We start from the raw sequence: 20,742 nt of genomic DNA, 5'->3' as shown, positions 1-20,742 counted from the left end.
TGTGAAAGACCAATAACTCCAAGTCATTCAGTACAAGTAAGCTGTCCTTTCCTGTCAACTCAGTGGCTTTTTGCCTCTGGCCAAACATTTGTCCCCAAAAGTGGACTTAGCCTCTCCACTTGAAGTGGAAGCACCCACCATGGATGCACAGCACTGGTGAGAACAGCAGTGGGTGCTGGGTAGGGAATGCTGATGGTGGAACTGGACTGGATTATCTGGGATCCTGAGAAGTGAAGCTTCATTGAAGCTGGCTGGCCCCAGAAGGGACAACCTCCTATAGTTTTCTCCTATAATGCAGTGTTATTTGGAAGTAAAGGCAGCATAGAGCAGGTGTGCTGTACAAGGACAGTAAAATAAGAAGACCCATCCATCCCTGAAGGTCACAGCTGGCAAGTGGACCCCAAGGGCAGCAGGACTCCCCAGGAAGACCCAGACCATCAATCAGATCCAACGGGGCTGCTCTGGGAAGGTGATTATGTGGAGCAGAAGGAGCCATAGGCTTGACATCAGAGGGCAGGTATCTGAGGGTGGGCTTTTCCACTTGGGCAGGTCTCTCTGTCTTTCTGGTCCTGTTTCTTCTTCTGTAAACTGGGGTAATACCACACTCTCTGAGTTGGTGTATTTAAATAATAAACATGACCACACACACAGAAAAACAACCCCTAAAATAGATCTACAAACATTTCAAAGAGCAACAATTCATATTCATTCACTTGTTTATTTATTCAACAAGCACTTACACGACCAGGGTCCTGTGCTTTGTGGAAAACACCACAACTAGCATAACATCGAGCAAATATTGAAGTGCAAAGCTGCTAGTTTAGGTCCTCAAAAAATGGTAGATGAATCATAAACAGACTGTGGAAATAAAGAGTGACTTTCTATGGGTCCTTCAGCTCCTATTGTGATTCTCGAATGTTTAGTGCACAGTTTTCATGATTCTTTATAAGGGACAAAAGTCCCTGGTTTTAGAAGTTTCTTTATTGATGGGAGAGATACATGGGGCTTTCACAAATCAAATACTTACATGATGGATGGTACGCAGTAATGACAGGGAGGTGGGGAATCAAGGGTAGATTCTGGATGATATCACTAGAGTTTCTCTATCACAGGTGATCTTTTGGGGGAGGTGGGATTTTTTTAGGTCAGTTGGAAACAGAATCAATGTCACTGATTTTCATGCATACCTGCAGGTAAATTGCTAGTCATAGTTATGAAGTTAACACGTTTGCCAGTGTTACATTTAACAAGCTATTTGTGTGTTGTTATCCTGGGGGGTGTCATGACAACATGGGTGAAAAGGCTGTTTGCAACCGTCCACTCTCAGATACCTGCCCTCTGATGTCAAGCCTGTGGCTCCTTCTGCCCCACACCATCCCCTGCCTGGAGCAGCCCCGCTGAATCTGATTGATGGTCCGGGTCTTCCTGGACCTGCTGCCCTTGGAGTCCACTTGCCAGCAGTGACCTGCAGGGACGGGTCGTCTTACTCTTCGACTGTCCTTGTATAACAAATTAGAACAAGTGAAAAGGAACTCGTTAAACCTTACTTATAAACACTACAGAATATACTAATTGGAAGAAGTATTGTTTTCTTACATAATAGTTATGGGTTACTGTACTTCTGAGCAATAGTGTATACTAAAAACCGAGGTGGAGGGTGGGGAGAGGCAGCAGGGCTGAGAAACAGTCTAGGCAGAAGCACGTGTCTTTTTTTTTCTTCCCAGTATGAAATATTGGTCTTTTGGGAAATACACCCTCAACCTTAATCCTGCAGCATTTTTATGTTCCATTGTGGTATCAGGTAGGATGGGCTGGAGGGAAATACGCTGAATGGAACTCAGTTCTTAGGCCTGTGGGTGAGGTATTGCATCAACAAATAGTACCTTCACTTTGTGCCTCAGTTTCTCCATCTTTAATATTAAGAGATTTTTCTTGCCTTTACATATCAGACAGATAAAGAGGAGCAGAAGGATCATGATATATAATTGCAAATTGGAGAAAGTGAAGGTTTCAGACCAAATTTAAGAAGGCTTCCTTGTGGAATCACTGCAGGAAGAAAATCCATTGAATGTAGTCATGGAATCCAAGAGCCCCTTAATAATTAAGAATAAGAAAAGATCATGGATTGAGCACATCCTCTATGATATACCCTATACTAAGTGGATATATACAATATTGTATTTAATGTTCACAGGGACACTAAGACAGGTTTTATCAATATACTATTGTCTTACTGTAGACAAAGAACTTAATATGAAGAGGGAGTCAGTTTATAAGAGGTGAGTCCCCATGTCAGAGCTCATCAACCTATGGCTTCCCAGTTAGAAGGCTGGAGCACTGGCATAATTTATGAGGACACCCTTGGTGTCAGGTGAGCCCAGGCTGGCTAGTATTTATACTGAGGACAGTGAATGAATGTATGCATCCTCCCTGACATGCAGTGTGTCTTATGTGCCTCTTCTTTGTGGTTTCATAGGGCTCTCTAGATACCCTGGCCTCCATCTCATTATTCTGTGTTGCAATTTCTGCTAACTTGCTTCCACACTAGGCTGGGACCTCCTTGAGACTGAGAGCTCTATCTTGTTCACTGTGTTATCTGCAGAACATAATACAGAGCCAGGTACATGAAGATGCTAATCAAGGTCTGTGGGATGAATGACAGTGGATATCCATACATTCCATCATACAACAAACTTTTGGCTATAATAGTTAAGGTTGCTTGGTATAGAAGAGCAAACAACTCACCCTGTGACTTGTGTAAGGACCAATGGATGGGTGAATGGATGTGTGGGTGGCTACGTTCATGGATGGAAGGGGGAATAGAGGAGAAGAGAATGCTTATGTCAAGGCTGCTAGGAAGTCCACTGAACTGGGTTCTGACATGTTACTGGGACTCGTCGCTCTCCTTCCCAGCCTCCTATTCATGAAATTGCCAAACTTCTCAGCAAGAATTGTTTCTTCCTGCTCTCAAATATTTCCAGGACCTCCATGGGCCTCATGAAGAACATGCTGGCTCACAGCTTTGTCTCATGCAGTCTGCATGGGTGCTGTTACCACATCAGACCTCTTAGAGGGCTGTGACATGCTGGGCTGAGGCTTTCCACTGGGAGAGCTGTAGGATTGGCGAGGGGGGCAGTGGGACTTGGAGGAATGCTGTCAAACAAGGGCAGGGGCACTGTTACTTCCACCTCAGGGCTGGACACTGACGTGGCCAGGTGCTGTGAGGGCTGCAGGTGCCAGGGCCTTGGGAACCACTGAAAGGGTGTTGGGTGTGCCACCCAGGCCTGGAGTAGGATGTGACTGAAACCAGCAGATGTGCTCAGGGTTCTGTTTTCAGTTCCCCAAAAAGGCCTCCTTGGCCAAAGCAGTGTGACTGTTGCTATGACAGTTGCTATCTTGGTCCCTGGGACTCACCCTCAAAAGGTGGCGTTACTTTTTAACCTTTGGGCCAGTCACCATGAAATTTGGAAATAACTAGACAGGGGTGGGGATGACCTGGGGATGGCCTGGGCCTGGTTCGGCCTGCACACCATGTTGGTGGAAGAGGTTGGGGTCAGCATGAAGAACTCCTGGCTGTCTTAGGCTTAGCTGACTCTCTATTTTTGCTGTAGGTCAAGAATCCTCCTCAGAGATGTCTGCAATTAGCTCATGGCTGCATCTAGTAAAAATGTAACAGGTAGAAGGAACTCTGGCCTCGAATCTCTGTCTCTAAGTGACCAGGCCATGGTGTCCATCTCTGCTCTTTAGTCTCCTTATCTGTTAATGAGAGATTGGAGTCAATGAGAGCTGAGATTCAATGACTCTTTGCCCCTGAAATTGGCAACCATGAATACTAGGTCTTAAGGGACAGCATTCTGTTGTAGAGTGAGGGCCCTTGATCAAGCTGCTTAAGCTTGAAACCTGATTTTTGTAGCTATTGATCGTATGACCTAGGACACAGTATTTACTCTTAGTTTCCTTAAAATACAGTTTACCCATGGGGTTGGAAGATTCAGTGACATGAGCTCTGTCAGTGTAGTGATATCACATCCATTACTAATACTGTATAGAATAAAAATCCTATACAACTTGGTGTATGTTGAGCCACCAGCATTATTACCGAAGGTCTTCTCTGTGTATTTTTTGTTCCCAACATTGACCATCAAAATTTTATTACCATATCATAGATTGGAGGCTGCTCCTCATTTGCTCCTTGAGCTCACTGTGAAATAAAATCTTGTAAATTTTCTTGGAAAAGCAACACATAGAGAAGGAAGACACTTATTCACCATCCAGTCCAACCTTTTTGTTTATTTTAGATGATGTGATTGAGGCCTAACCATTAGAATTATAAACCCATATTACTGAAAATCTTCATAGAATCTGCCATGTGCAAAATGGTGAGAAAGGCATGGTGGTTTGGGCTTAATAACCCTGGTTCAAGTCAAGCTTCTGCCTCTTGTGAGCTCTGTAATCCTAAGCATGTTACATAACCTTTCTTAGCTTCAGTTTCTTCATCCACAAGGCAAGAACGGCTGCTGTGTGTGGTGTGAGAACAAAGGTGGCTGTACAGGGACAGTACTATCAAGTGTCAGCCCCTGTCTTCTGCCTCCCCACTGCATGTCCCTGTCCTCACCATTGTCCCTTTAGTTATTCTATGCAGAGAACCTTGCTGGCTTCAGGATACAATAGGTTTCAGCCAGAGTGAGGAGATAAAACCTTCTCATGAGAGATAAGTAACTACATGGTAGGGGTTATAAGGGTTATTCAAGTCCTGAGAAGAGATTGGAAGGGTAGAAAGGTGGAGAGGGACTAAAGGGGGAGATAAGAGAGAGGAAGAAGACAGGGAGGAGGAAGGCAGGGCCTTATGAATCTGAGAATGGGAAGGGAACACCGTGACGGAATGGGAAGGAGGGGAGGGATAGTGACAGGCAGGGTGTGGGGAGGAATAAGAAAACCTGGGTTTTCTGAGCAGCAGGGGATGTCTGTTTGGGGGCTGTGGGGGTCTTTTCCATGCCAGTGGCCTCTAAGGAGAATTCAGGAGAGGATTTGGTAGGCTGAGCCAAGGGGAGAGGAATGAGCTGTTGGTAAGGGGGGGACTCCCTTGTGAATTTCCTTCTTGTTCTGCCTCCTTTCCTTAGCTTCCCCCTGCCGACAGCCCTTACTTGCTTACTTCAATCTACAAAGTCTTCTTGAACTTCTAAACCTGCACAATCTAAGTGGTGTGCACTTAATGGAGAAGTCACGAACGATTCTCAGCACATCCATGGGGCTCTGCGTGGTGCCAGTGGACACACCCTTGTCTTCTGTTGCCGGGTGAGCCATGCATGTTCCTAGCGGGGGTCCCACCTCCACCTGTGCTCCACCCACCATGTCTCACCTACCCCAGGACATCCCTCCAGCATCTTTCTCTTCTCTCTCCTGCAGCCCTGACTTTTCCTCTTTACTGGGCCGTTCTCATTAGCATTCAGAAATGCTGTCATTTCTCCTTCCAGATACATCTCTCCTTCCTTTTTCCAACTCTTACCTTCAAAGAATTTCCCATACACACTCTCTCCAGTTTCTTTCCTCCCATTTTCTTTTGAACCCTTTTTGATGAGACTTCTGCCCCTGCCATTCTATAGCGACCGCTCTCGTGTCATTCGCTGAAGACCCCCAATCACTAAGTCCAATGGTTTATTTTCATTCCAGTTGACACGGTTGACACCTGATCAGTTTCTTTCTGGTAGCACTTCTCTCTTGTAATGTTTTTTCTCTTGGATTCCAGGACAACAAGACACTTCCTGATTTTCATTCTTCTTTGGTCCTTTTCAGTCTTCTTTTCTGGTTCCTCCTCATCTCACCAGCTTCTTAATGTTGGGGTGCCTCCTGCTCAGCGCTTGGATTTCTCTATCCATGAGCACTTGGTAGGTAGTCTCGCAGTCTGATGGCTTTTAACCATCTGTATGGTGATGACATTACATTTATATTTCTTGAACTGACCTCAGTCTTCCAAATTCCAGGCTCTATATTCAGCTGTCCACCTACCATTTCTGCTTCATTGTTTAATAGACATCTCCATATTAACAGGTCCCAAGGAAGACTGTTAAAACTTCATTAATCAAGGTAGTGTCTATTGGTATAAGGATGGAAAATAGATCATGGAATGGCATAAAGAGCCCAGAAATAGACCCAACCTTATAACTGATTTTCAACAAATGTTCCAAAGCAAGCTAAGTGGGGAAAGGAAAGTCTTTAAAAATAAATAATGTGGGAACAACTGGCTATCCATATAGAAAAGAAAAAATGTTGACCCCTACATGACTTCCTATATATATAGAAATTAGTTCTAGATGGATCAAGATTGAGCTCCTAGTCTTTTCTCCCAAACCTGCACCTTCTGTAAGCTTCCTTATTTCATTCAAGTAACACTGTCCTTATAATTCCTCAGGCCAGAAATCCTGGATCCACCCTTGTCTTCCCTCTCTTTTCCACATCCATATGTCAGCATGTCCTGTTAGTCCTACTCACAAAGGAGCATCTCCTCTAGCTTGGATGATCCTGATGAGCTCCTACCCAGGGCTCCTAGTGCCGCACCTGCTTCCGTCTCATCCCTGACATTTCGTTCTCATCAGGGCACCTAGGGAAATCCGGTTATACATAAATTAGGTGGAATTATTCTTCTGCTCAAATCTGCCAACCTTTATCTCACTTGTAGTAAAAGAAATTCTCCCTGTGACCCATGAGACCCCACACGACCTGCCCCCTCCTCCCTGTCACCCTGTGTTGTGAACACCCCAGGAACACACCCACCTCAGGCCTTTGCATTTACTGTTCCTAATGCCTCACATGTTCTTATCCACTTATCCACAGGACTTGCTTCCTCTCTGCACTGACATCTTCACCTTAATGTCTTCTCCTCAGTGACGCCTTTCCTGATGACCTATCTAAACTTAACAACAGTTCTCTAACAATTTCCTCCCTCTTTCTCTGCTCTAATTTTCTCTTTAGCTCATATCATCCTCTAAGGTGATATATTTTATGTATTAATCTTGTTTATTATTTTTCTGCCAGCTAGACTATAACTTCAGGAATACAGAGAGTTTTATCTGTGCTGTATCTCCAGCATATAAAACAGTGCCTGGCATATTTTAGGCATTCAGTACTTACTGAATGAAGCAGTAAATTGAGGTTCAGGTCCACGGAATATCAGTCGGTACACATTTTGCACTTCCCCAAACCATTCTCCCATCTGATGCTGTTGTTTTATGGGGCTGTCTCAGTCTGTGTATCACCTGACTGTCCTATTAGATTGTAAGAGCACTAATGGCAAAACTGTGGCTTACCTCATAACCTTTATATTCTTCACTATTACTAGCATTGCAGTGGCCATGCGGCAGTAGCTTTCCTACTTCCAAATCCCTACATCATAGGTCATATCAAGTAACTGTGAGTGTTATAACTATATGAGGTCTATCTCTACAAAGTATTTCATATCTTATAGGTTTGAGTCCTAGTATATTTATTCCTGGACAGTTATATAATTATGACTTACAGAGTCCTAACTTCTATGCCCACACATAAAAGAACAAGTGTTGAGAATACTTTCCAGAGGGTAATAGACTAGAAGGAAATAGAATGGTAAAAAGGAATTAATAGCAAACTCTCAGGATATACAGGCTCAGCCTCTTAGCAGCTGGAAAATCTGAAACAAGCGGTTTTCTCATCTGTATAAGGAGGGAGCTGGGCTAGAAAAAACTCTTCTCTTATTGTTTATTTTAAACTTTCTGAAGGTGCTGGGTATGAGTCCAGGGAAACTCCTTCTTACTTTTCTCCATGGGGCAATTTAATGTCAAGTTTCAAAAACCTTTGTGTAAAGCTTGGGACCATTTTCCAGCATTCATTTTGTAGTTTAGGATCTAGATAGCCTTGCCTGATAGAAATATGTGAGCCACATATATAATTTAAAATTTTCTGATTGCCATATTATAAAAGTAAGAAATAAACTGGTAGAATTAAGTTTGATAATATATTGAACCCAATGTTTGAAGTATTACCCTCTCAAGTTGTAATCAACATAGAAATTATTAATGAGGTATGTTATTCATATTTGTTGTACTATATCTTCAAAATTGGATGTGTTTTTGCACTTATTGCCCCTCTCAGTATGAACGAGCCTCATCCCAAGAACTCAAGAGCCGTGTGTGGCCAGTGGCTGCTATATCGGACAGATGGGTCTGGAACAGTGAGTTCTCGCAAGGTTCAAGCATCTTGGCACCGAAAGAATTCTGACTGAAGAATAAGTTCGGAAGCTCCTTGGAAGAAATCAAATAATAGCCAAATCGAGCTACTCCTTCTATTATAATGATGGCTAGCATTGGCACCTCCCCTACTGTATTCTAGGCTGTGTGCTTAGTGCTTAACGTGAATCATTTCATTTAATCCCTATAACGACCTTACAATAAGACCTCCCCACCCCCGCTCTACTTTTTGGTGACAAAAGTCAGGCAATTTGCTATTATGACCTGTGAGCATATTTTCCCAGGCGATTATATACAAACACTGACATGAGGGAAACAGCCTAATAATTTGTCCACTGCATCTCTCCAAGCTCACATTCATGGCTGCCTTGGCCGCTGGTGCCAACTCACTTGGGCTAACCCAGTGGGGAGGGTGCAGGGCCCCTGGCCTGTGTCTTTGAGACCCTGCTTTGGGTCCTCCAGTGGCCACTCTGGCCTCCAACTGAGTTTAGTTAAGTGTTAGGTCTCACCTTACTAACTTTATAACACCCCTCCGCCCCTCCCCCAGCACAGGTCCCCAGCCCAAGAATCACCTTCTATAGGAAGATGAAAGGCTGGACCTGCATATGAGTTCCTGGGGCCTGCGGTTTCTGGAAAAAACAGAGTTGTGAGGTTAGGGGCCACAATTGAAGTGTTAGGTCTTGGAACTGTCAATGCCTGATGCAGGCGCAGTGTAAAACACCAACATCTATGTCCCCTTTCTCTTTCATTCTGTCCTTTGTCCGTCTGCTGTGCTGCTTCCTCCTCCCCCTCCGCCTCCTCATCCCTTCCCGGTTTCTTTCTCTCATCTTCCATTTCCCAAGAAAGGAAAAATTTCTTTACTAATCCTCTCTTCTCTCCGTTTCCCTTTTCTCCAAACTAATATGTTCAATTCGTGGACTTGCTTAGGTACTTGTGGGAATGTGTTAGCACCAACTCTAAGAAACACGGTTAAATCTGAAATATTCTTTTTATAGAAAAAAGTTAGTAGAAAGCTACAGACCATTTTTGAAGCCACAGAGGATCCCACTCTGCTGTATAGATGTTAGCGCTGGGAAAGGACTCTAGGTCCCCAGTCCAGCCCTTTGTCTGACAGATGCGATGAAGGGGCGCCACATGGGCGTGATGAGCCGAGGGCACGTGGGATGGTGCGGGCGGCCCGCAGGAGTGGCCGGCAGACTGCTTGATTCTTGGGACACCAAACATCCATAACTCTTATAAAACCCACTGCCAGCTACCAGGGAGTTTTACTTTCTGTTACTGTGTCTTAGTCTCTCTGTATAATCCATACAGTCCTTCCAAAATGTCCAGGCCATTTCCTGCCACACAGTTGATGTCCAGGACTGCACCGTGGCTGTGGGCACGCTCCCCCGGGAATGACTGCCGTTCAACTGCGCACACCTTGATGTGTTCTGAGGTGCTCTCTCTGCCCTGGAGGGAGGGGTCTGTTAGTGCCAGGCTCTCCAGGTTTTCCTTGACAGATCTTTTCTCATTCTTTCTGTTTCCTCTTCTCTCTCTTCTTGCTTTAATTTCTTCTCTTTTTCCCTTCTTTCTCCTTTTCATCTCCTTCTGCATTTCTGCCTTAGATCTGCCGCGGGGCCTGCGGAGCTTTGGAGCCAGTAACCCGCTGACGCTGAAGATCAAGGGAAGCGTGCCTGTGCTCCTGCAGCAGGCAGTCCTCTTGCAGTGCTGGGTGCGGTCCGGACCGGGCGCTGAGCTCTTTGCATATGCCATCTCTTGTCATCTTCACAATTTTTTACTTATCCTGTGGTTACCACCATTACCTGCATCTTAGAGGTGAAAGGTGAGGTCCATGGAAGTTAAGAAACTTGCTCAGAGTCGTGTAGCCAGTGAACGTAGAGGGGAGGCTTTCCCGCCTGCACAGTTAATTTTCAGAGCCTGAAAGTGCCTGGAGTTCCGCAGGAAGCAGCCGGGATCTCTTGTCTGTCTGGCCTTTAACACACGTTGACCTGAGTGTTCTGGATTCAAGAATATCTCAGACCCATAGCACCCCATTTCTGTGAGTGGATTGACCACCATCTGTGTGGAGCCTGAACACATGCTGGCAGTTGACTTGTCAGTATAGACAGAAGCTGGTTGAGAATCGATTCTCATCTCGGTCATCCCCGTCCTATTAGTTTCCAAGAGCTTCTGCAAGAAAGTATCACAATCTGGGTGGCTTGAAACAACAGAAGTGTATTCCCTCACTGTTCTGGAGGCCAGAGTCGGAAATCAAGGTGGTTCCTGCTTGCGACCCGGAGGGAGAAACCGTCCTGTGCCTCTTCTATGGTGTTTGGTGGCTCCTGGCAATCCTTGACATTCCCTGGCTGCCAGCTGCAGTCTCTGCCTCTACCGCCGCATGGCATTCCACGTGTGTCTGCATCTCCCATCTCCTTCCCAGGTAGGAAAGCAGTCATTGGATTTAGGGCCCACCTTAATCCAATATAACCTCATCCTTTTTATTAATTTTTTTAACGTTTAATTTGAAATAATCACCGCTTCACAGGAAGTTGCAAAGACAGAGCAGAAGGTCTGGTGTGCCCTTCACCCAGTTTCCCCTGATGGTTACTTCTTCTGTAATTATCATCCAATATAGAAACCAGCAATTTGACATTAGTGTCAACTGCATGTGTACTTTTATGCCATCTTAGCACATGCCTAGATACACGGCACCGCCCCTGTCCTCAGGAAGCAGGATTACTCCCTCACCACCAGCTCTCCCTGAGCTGACTCCTTCTTTTGCATGTCTGGGGATTGTTTAATCCCTTCTTCATATTTAAATGATAATCGTGCTGGATACAGTATCCTTGGCTCAAGGCCCTTCTGTTTCACTGCATTAAATATATCATGCCATTCTTGACTCCTTCTGTAGTGACATTTGCTCTCCTTTCCTGCACCATCCCTATAATTTTGTCTTTTCAAGGAGGGCACATAAAAAGGACCATTAGGAATGTTATCTGTTGAGATGGGCTTTTTTCACTCAGTAAATGCACTTCAGAATCATCCAAGTTGTCACAAGCATCATTGCATCATTCTTTTTATTGCTACATTGGAGTCTGTGGTACACATGTATAGCAATTTATTTAGCCACTCACCTATTGAGGAACATGTTGGTTGTTCCTAGTTTTGGCTGTTACATATAATGCTGCTAGGAACAATTATGTACATGTTTTTGTGTGGACATAACTGTTAACTTCTTGGGGATAAATGCCCGCCCAGGTGTGCAATTGCTCCTGGGTCATACGGTAGGTATCTATTTAGTTAGTTTTTTTTCAAGAAGCTGACAGAACTTTTTTCTGGAGTGGCCATACCCTTTTATATTCCCACCAGCAATGTATGAATGAACCAGTTTCACTGCATCTCCACCAGCATTTTGGTATGATCTCATCTTAACTTGATTACATCTGCAAAAATCCCTGCTCCCAGATAAGGTTGCATTTATGGGTACAGGGAGTTGGGACTTGCGCATATCTTTTTGAGGGACAATTCACCCCAGAACACCTATCTTCACTTCCTTGGGTCATGGTGGGTCTGCAGAGGTTTGCTTTATGGGAAGGGGCTTGCTTTAGATTCATAGCCAATCAGAGGATGGGTGAGCATATTTCTATCATTTGAAAGGACATTATTGAGGTTTTCTGAGCTCTACTCAGACCTCCAAAGTTTCAAAGACTTGCTAATGAATAGTCTCAGGAGGTAGGAGGTCAGCATTGCCTTGGTATCCATATTTTCCTGACTACCCTTTCCTGCTGCTCCAGTATTGTCAAGGGAAAGGAGAAAGAAGAGTTGGAAAACTCGAGTATGACTTTACTGAGGGAAAGGGCACAGTCTTAGTTACATCTGTACCTTCAGAGGGCAGGCTGAGGAAGGTGCCAGTCATTGTTTGTTGGATGGGTGAGTAGATGGAAGCAGAGGGCTGAGGGCCAGGTGCCCACACAGAAGTGGTGAGGAAGTCAAAGTTGGTTTTATATGTGTTCCCACCCTCCACACCCCCCGCCCCATTTCCCAAACATAACCTTTCATACATGTCTCCCAACACTGGATCAGTTAATTCTGTCCTGTGAACCCTTGCTAAAGGTCTGTTGCATTCCATTTCTATATATGCTCTACTTAGCAAGATACAAAGGGAAATCCCAGGGGATGGCCTGTGTGACCCTTTGTTCTGGAAGGCAGAGTTGTATATTTCAACGAGGCAGAGTTGAGCAGGTACAGGTTTGATCCTGGGCCCACCACTTACTGGCTGGGTGGCCTTGACCATGCAAATTGGGTGTAAGAAAATTCTCGATGTGACTGTATCTTTAAGTATAATATATATGCAGAAAAGTGCATGGATCATAATTATAAAGCTCAATACATTTTGCAAAGTCTAAACCCAGAAGCCCCTTCAGGTCTTCCCCAGGTACCACCTCACCCTACCCTCTCCCAGAAGAAATCCCCATCCCAATTTCTGATTTTATTTTTTACACAGATTTGAGCTTTATGTAAATGAACACATATAAATGTATCTTTTGTGTTTGGTTTCTTTTGCTGATAGTCATGTGTATGCGATTCGTCTGTGTTGTTGGGTTTAATTGCAGTTTATTAATTCTCTATCTGGAATAGTATTCCAGTGTGTGAACATACCATAAGTTGTTGGTGGACATTTGGATTATTTCCAGTTTTTGGCTTTTATCAGTGAAGCTTCTCTGAAAATTCTTGCATAGGATTTTTGATGGATGACATGTTAATGAACATTTTTAACCTTGAAGGGTAGTGAGAATTAAAGTAGCTTGTGGAAAGCACTCAGTATGGTCTTTGGCAGTTAGGAGGCCCTCAGTACATGTTTAAAAATGTAATGAAGGCGTCATGTTCCATTCAGTTGAAATGGCATAGTGGACTTAAACATTTCCCTATTGCTTATTCATTTAGATTGTTTCCATCGTTTTGGTGTTTTATATAATGTTGCAATGAATGATTCTATAGCTGTGTCTTTCCTCTAAAAAATTGGCTTTGGGTGACTTCTCAGGGCAGGTTCAACTGGATCAAAGGACATGTGACTTTCAGGATTGTCACCCTGGAAAGGACAGTGAGAGCCTGCTGAGGAGGGGAGAACAGGAAGCAAGCCTCTCATGCCATGGCCCCGGGGTGGCAGCCTGCGGGCTTCTTGGAGGAGGGTCTTGCACACAGTCTGGCGGGGTCAAATGGAGGATGAGAGTGTGTTTATAGCAATGCAGTATTTAGTTCCTTAAAAGATAGACTGGGTAATTTGTTCCAATGTGTAACAACCTCTAAATCAGGAAGGAGACAGAAATCACAGGTGCAAAGATTCACTTTATTTATTCGTTTCCCCCAAATACTAGCATGATTAAAGCCAAAGGGGAGGGACACGGGGAGGAGGGCCAGAGGAGGCAGGAGATCGGTCTCTTGTGGGGACAGGGCCAGAGGCCCGAGGCTGGAGGAGGAGCCGGCGGTGGGGCCTGGGGGGCCTCTCTCTCTAACACTCATTCCTGTTGAAGCTCTTGACGAGTGGGGAGCTCAGGGTCTTGTGGATGACCTCACAGGAGTACAGGTTGTGACTCTGATAGTCTGTGCTGGACAGCGTCAGGATGCTGCTCAGGCTGTATGTGTTGTCCTTGCTGTCCTGCTCCGTCTCACTGTTCTGGATGCCGCTGTTCTGGACAACATTGTCCACCTTCCACTTGACACTGACATCCTTGGGGTAGAAGGTATTCAGCGAGCACAAGAGAGAGGCAGTCCCAGTTTGTAACTCATCAGGGGATGGTTGGAAGAGGAAGACGGATGGCTTAGCATCATTCCCTGAGGAAGGAAGCAAGGAAGATGGTGTCTGAGTCCCGCGAATGGGATCATTGTGGCCATGCCCGGAGCTCATAAGGACAGACATGCAATGAGCAGCACGCTTCTGTGTTGGGAGGCCATGAAGCATATTTACAACCCCATGATTTTGAGTTTTTCCCTCAGTCGTTTAGTTGGGACTCCTTGCAGCCATTCTAAGGCCTTTCTGCATGCTTTTCTGACCTTACCTTTCTTCCAGTCAGTGTTCCTTGCTCCCAGCTGTAAACACAGTGCCTGAGGTGAAGGAACAAAGGCCACTTCTCTGACCCCTCAGTTTAGAGGTGAGAACAGGCCCTGGCCCCTCAACCTGAAGATCATTTTCATGTGCCTTTCCTAGGACTGTGCAGTGATATCAGGCTGCCTTCCCCTCCCTGGGCTTCCTCTGGGCATGTTGGGGCCAGATCCATCCTGCAGGAGGGCCCGAAGCTCTGAGTCTGTGCCCGGGTGGGGGTCGGCCTCTTTGCCCTCTGTGACCAGGCCGGCAGCGCTCCCACCCTCACTAAGCCTCAAAGGGAGACCCAGGCCCTGGCCCGGTGGATGTCACCGTATGAGGCAATCAATGTTCAGGCAGACCTGGAGCGGTCAACTGTGATTCTGGCCACCTGCCTGGGAGGAACTGTCTCGCTTCACTTCTGACTTTGAGCAGCTGCCAGGTGTTGTCTTGGAAATCCCCTTCTGTGGGCATTTCAGCCCTTGGGTCAGAGAGCAAGAGTTAAAATAACAAGCCAAGAATCCTTTGCTGGGAGAAGGCAGCAGATAAGTGAACAGGTTTTTATAAAACTGACCCCAATGTTAATGGAGCAGTTCAACCTGAGATACTAACTTTTCAAGTTTTGATATTCTCTTCTCTTTTAACCTTCATCACTAATTTTTCAGAGAATTTTATAAAGTAGCCTTGGCAGCAAAATAATGTGAATTCCAGAAAAAAAGGAGGGGAACTATTCTATGAAGATACTCCTATCTGGGTGAATCTTTGATACCTTTAAAACTTCTATCCTGCATTAAAATATTAAACAATTAGCATATTGGATGTACAAATTCTTACAAGACTTTAAGTGGAGTTTAAAATTCTCTTAAAGGCTCTAAGATAGTTTTAAAATACTTTAAAATACTTAGTTTTAAATAGTTCTAAACAAGTTTTAAAAGAGTTTTAAAACAGTCCTAAGATAGTTCTGCCAATTTTTGCAGAGAAAATTAATTTTTCTTAAGTGTCACTTTTGAGATAGGTAAAGAAAACAAATTACTAAAGTATTTTAGAGGGTATGGGATTAAAATACCAGATTAAAAATTTTGTATCAGAGAATGAAGGTATTAGGAAATACATTTGTATCATTTTTTTAAATGGCATTTATATATAATTAGATATTTTGTACAACTGAAATCCTAGGCAAGCTATTAAATTTTTGAAAACTAAAAACATGTCACAAATTTTTCTTATTTTTCATCAGGTAATATACCTTACTGGTATTTAATGTAAACTCAGTAAAAGTTAACTGAGCAAAACTGCAGTCGCTGGACTGCCTTAAATTAGATTTTTACTGATGAGGATTTTACCTTGGAAGAGTTGCACATGTTGTCTTTGGATGGAGCTTTTATCATTTAAATACATTTGATGAGAGGATATTGAAGTAGTTACATATCATTAAAAAAGAATGGGTTTAAGTTCTCTATAGTCCCCTAATGGAGATTTTCATTAGCGGGATGTAATAAGGAATGTGAATTTTATTTCTGAATTCTCTTAATTAAACAGGCTTCTCCCTGTTTCCCCATGTTAGCTCAGTACCCACCACATTTCTCTGCTCTTCCATTACTGCATTATTTGTATCACTGTGTTAGGAAAGCAGGCTGCAGCGGTTAAGCGGGCTAACGGGAGTTGCCGTGGCCTTTAGCGGCCAGGCGCACTGCCACAAAAGCGCTGTGATCTGGCCACAGAAGTCATTCAATCACGACAAAAGACCACCATGAGGTCCACAGACCACATTAGGTGTGCCATGCCCTCCGTGGCAGTATAAAAACATGGCCAAGTAATGACAAAGAAGTAAAAGAACGTACTCATTAAAATATTTACTATTTTTCTACTAGTCCATGGGTATTTTAAAAACGCAATTATTTTATCTTCCTTCATTTAAACAAATTTCTTCAAAACTTAGCTTTTGAGGACAGCTTTCTACCATTATGATGAAAGAGGAAGTTTAGTTTAATACAGAAATTCAATTTAAAAAATGAAGGTATCTGTTAAGATTTAGAATCTCTTTGAATTTCTCAATATTGACAGTTCTCACTTATTTTAGACTAAAAATGACATTGCTGCTGATTCTCAAGCTACATCTTTTACACGACAGATACATTTTTCTAACTTCTTACTGAGTTTTGGTGCATTCTATTAATGTTTAGTGTTATATAAAATAATTTATCAGACAAAAGGAAGATAGATTGAGAAACACTGAAATAGAAATAGAGAAATAGAAAAAGAGAAATCGTCTGAGAAACACATTTTTCTACTTTTCTGGATCACAGGTAAGCAAAATATCAATTCAATATTTGGCAAAACTCAAAGAAAATCAATTCACTTTTGCTCTTTAGAGTTGCAAGGATTCCTTTTTCATCTACACTATTTTTTTCCCACTTCGTGTTATCTGATTTAGATCAATCTTTTTGTCCATAAATCTATTTCTGGAGCTGAGTTTAACTTTTGAAAGCAGATAAATCTGAAATGCTCTCATGTGCCCATCTCACAAGACTCATACTTAAGCCTTTGAAAGTCAATATCGGCATTTAGACCCACATTCCAGAAGGCAATAGAGAAAAATTACTTACGTTTCATCTCCAGACACGTCCCTTGCCCAAAGGTGTTCCACAGTATGAACTAAATTATTTTCCCCTCAACAAAACCTCTTTTTCCGCTAACCTCATTAGATTGGCAGATGCAGAAAAAAATCTGGCAATTTTGATGCCACGATGACTAACTAGCTCTTTGCTCTTCCTTGTGACAAACTGATTTTTCAGTCCCTTACTCATCTGATTTTCAGAAAAATCCCATTCTCTTCAGAACTGACCTCAATTCATTCCCAAACATGAAAATGTCCCAATTTCACAATTCTGTAAGAAGAAGGCTTAGGAAAGTGCACTGACGTTTGATCTCCAGCTTGGTCCCATGGCCAAAGCTGAGCCATAGTGAGGGGTCTATCGCTGTCCCCTCAACAAAAACCTCCTTCTGAGGCCAATCGTGAGAAAGGCTAATTCAGAGAAAAATCCAACTACTTCTTTCCCATTCTCCCCACAAACCCTTGCTCTCCTCACAAATGCAACAATTTCTGTTTTCTCAGCTTGAATGTTGGCTGTTTTCTGGTTTTCTACTATTTACTTTTGAAGCACCAGGAACAGCTCATTTAGCCACAGTGTCACAAACTTGGTCAAATGACACAAGAGGACAAAAAGCTCACAAATAATTCACAAAAATGTACTTACGTCTGATCTCCACTTTGGTCCCTTGGCTGAAAGTCATCCACAGTGATTCCCCTTCACTTCCCCCTTGCCAAAAACCTGCCCTGTGAAGGTAGCAGGTCCCTGTCCCCAGTTGATATTTTGATTTGAAAATTTTAAAAATTAGTGGCCAGCTAGCCTCCCCAGAACCATTTTCCCTCCCATGTACCTAGACTAGGAAATGACAGGTTTTATCTCCGACATGGAACTAATGAAAACACACAAAAAGGAAAAAAAAAAAGCAAACCAATAAGACCAGAACAGTGAAGAACAAGTTGAAAGAAAATACTCACGTTTGAGCTCCACCTTGGTTCCCTGGCCGAAAGTATACACACAGTTGTTCCTCTTGGCCTCCCCCCAATACAAAAATTGAGTTTCCTTTTCTGAGAACTGAGCAAGGCTCAGTTCAGAACACATAATTATGCTCCCCATGAAATTTCTGAAACTGTCACTTAGACAAGTGATTCTCATGCAGTGACTGAATCTTGCTCCTCATAGAAGATGTATAACTGATTCTCAAGTTTGTTTACAGACTTTCTCTTTGGCCTGGAAGATGTCAGATCCCGGTTCCAAAGAGTCTGCTTATAGAGCACTTCATGGACACAGGGAGCACAAGACACAGACAGGAGGAGAAAGACAGTTTGGATTTTACTCACGTTTGATTTCCAACTTGGTTCCTGCGCCGAACGTAAACCACAGTGGCAGCTCCCCATTGTGTTGCTGTACAAAAACCCAGTTCCCCAAGGAGAAGAACAGCGTCCTGGGTCAGCTGCTGAAGCTTTGCTCTCTCTGCCAGCAGGTGTGGAAGCTGACAGAGAATGTTTTCATAGGTGAGATCTAGAATCCCAGGAAGGGATATATTTATAGCTGGGGCCTGACAGTCCCTTTCTTTAACAATCTTCCATATCTGGACTACTTCTTGTCTATTTATTTATTTGGAAAGTGGACTGAATGTAAACTACAAAGAAAACAAACCAGTTCAAAAAAATTGTACTTCTTTATACCTCCTGGGGTGGGGGCCATTTGTAAATGATAAACCTCTTTCAGTGTAACTATGGAGCTCTTTAGGTTCCCTCAGTTAAGAATTATTGAGGATTGTCTTCCTCTTTGACCCTTTCCTTTGCCACCGTGTTGTTTCAAAAAAGGTGGACTAAATGTATATCAGATCAAGGCCCATGTCTTACTTTGATATTTATTTTGGAATTAAGCTACATATGAAACAAAAACAAAGATCTGTAGAGTAGAAACGTGGAATTTACTTGATCTCCTGTTGTCACAGGACAGATGAGGTCAGAAGGGTCCCACCATGTCTCACTGAGCTGAACCAGGTACAACAGTAAGTTTTACAAGAGAAATTGTAATGGTAATTTTGAAGATTAGGGGTAGGTTTTCTTGATTTTGTCCTAGGGAGCTTTGCTAGTTGCCTTGAGTAGCAAAATCAGCAGCTGATCTCACCAGATGAGGAAAGAGAGGAAAGAGAGAGACCAAACTGCAAGTTTGAAACTGGCAAGTGGAAGTTAAGTGTGCAAATAGTTGACTGGGGACAGTCAACACGGATCCTAAAAAGGATAGAAAGTGATTTTCTGTGCAGAGATATAAGCAATGCCAATCATAATAGCTGACATTTATTGACACTGAGTACCAGACATTGTACATGGATCACCACATTTGATTATCCCCCCAAATCCAGGAACTAGAAATGAATATTATCCCCTATGTTGTAGAAGAGGAAACTTGAGCACAGAGGGGATATCTAACATGATCATAACAGTGAGTGGCAGAGCTGGGATATGAACTTGGAGCATGTGCACTTAATTGATCCAGAGAGTAAAAGTCACCCAGTGAAAGCAGGACATGTGGTAGAAAATGCGGGGGGCAGGAAGGAAAAGGACTTTCCTTAGACTGTATGAGGGTGGGAAATGAGTAGATGAGTGTGCTCAAAGTTTATACTAGACCACTCATTGACATGTGGTTTGAAACATGTGAAAAAATGGAAAAGAACTGAAATCTTCATCAACAGGAGTTTGGTTAAACTAATTATGATAGAGCTTTGCAAAGGAGCACAAAGCAGCCAGTAAGAGGATGAAGTAGGTTTCTCTATAGTCCCATGGAAGGTGTTCGTGAAAATGTGGGCTGCTGAATGGTATGTTTGTATGACCCCATCATCCCATCTTAATGGATATACAGGGATATAAATACAGGCTAATTCCTGAAGGAAATACAATAAGCTGTGCTCGGTAGTTTCTCCTGGGATTACAGAGGTGTGTTGTTGGAGGGGGGAGGAGCAGTGACACTTTCCCTTTCTATCGCTCTGTACATCAGATACATTAGCTGAAGTTTTTAAAATTATGTGAATACATTAACTTTGTGGTTTTCAAAAACAATAAAGCTGTACCAATTTTGATAAAAAGTAACTCTAACATTGTCTAGTAGAATCCTCAATATTCATGTACAATGCATAAATATAATTTTTAAATGATACATGTATGTATGTGTGTGTGTGTGTATATATATATACACACACACGTGCATTGATTTTCTTGGTCAATTAAACACTTTTCTAAAATCTTTAAACTGAGAGTGCATAAAAGACAGGTGTTTTCCTGGTTCTGTGTGGGAGATATTCTTACAAATGTAGGAGATGTGGGGTTGGAAAACAGGAATAAAAAAGCTGTACAAGGGATGTGTGTTCCTGAGTGAGTAGTGGAGATCTAGTGTGAAGAGTACAACTGAATGACTATGATAAGCAGCATTTGCTACTAAGAAAAGATGATTATCATAAGAACCAGTGGGTCAACAACTATTTGATTCATTACACATGGCAGTGATCAATGGGAATGGTTGTCGTGATGTTTGTTCTGACATCACATGGCTCACTCTGAAGTGGCTGAGATCCTGAGATTAATGTGTGTGTGGTTCATGATTCGGAGGCAAAGGATGTCTCAGAAGCATCTGTGAGGCTCTGCTGGGACCTAACCCTTCTACAAAGTGTCCGTGATGGACCTTGATGTGACTGATTTACTGAGAAAGGACAAAGTATCAATAAACTAGTCTGAGAGGTTCTTGGATTTATGAATAAGAGTGATGGAAATAGAAATTTGTTGGGTGGGGAGGATGGACATTCTACTAAACTCATCACAGAAGCTGATTCCTGTGTGGCCCCCAGCAAAGTTAGATTCTTAGAATAAAATTC

The 20,742-nt window shown here is 43.1% G+C and overlaps 1 gene segment (V, D, J or C); it reads right to left on the bottom strand.

The window, feature by feature from the left end:
* Positions 1 to 13,524: 13,524 nt before the first annotated feature.
* LOC118971267 (immunoglobulin kappa variable 2-28-like) overlaps positions 13,525 to 20,742 on the bottom strand; it is a 628,396-nt gene continuing 621,178 nt past the window's right edge. Inside the window, 2 exon segments of the V gene segment in view lie at positions 13,525 to 14,030; positions 17,535 to 17,572. Of these exon segments, the coding sequence occupies positions 13,708 to 14,030; positions 17,535 to 17,572 (361 nt within the window).

This window comes from Manis javanica, chromosome 1 (genome assembly GCF_040802235.1).
Source record: "Manis javanica isolate MJ-LG chromosome 1, MJ_LKY, whole genome shotgun sequence".
NCBI lineage: Eukaryota > Metazoa > Chordata > Mammalia > Pholidota > Manidae > Manis > Manis javanica.
Note: the sequence above shows the minus strand (reverse complement) of the source record. Positions and strands in the feature narration are given on the sequence as shown.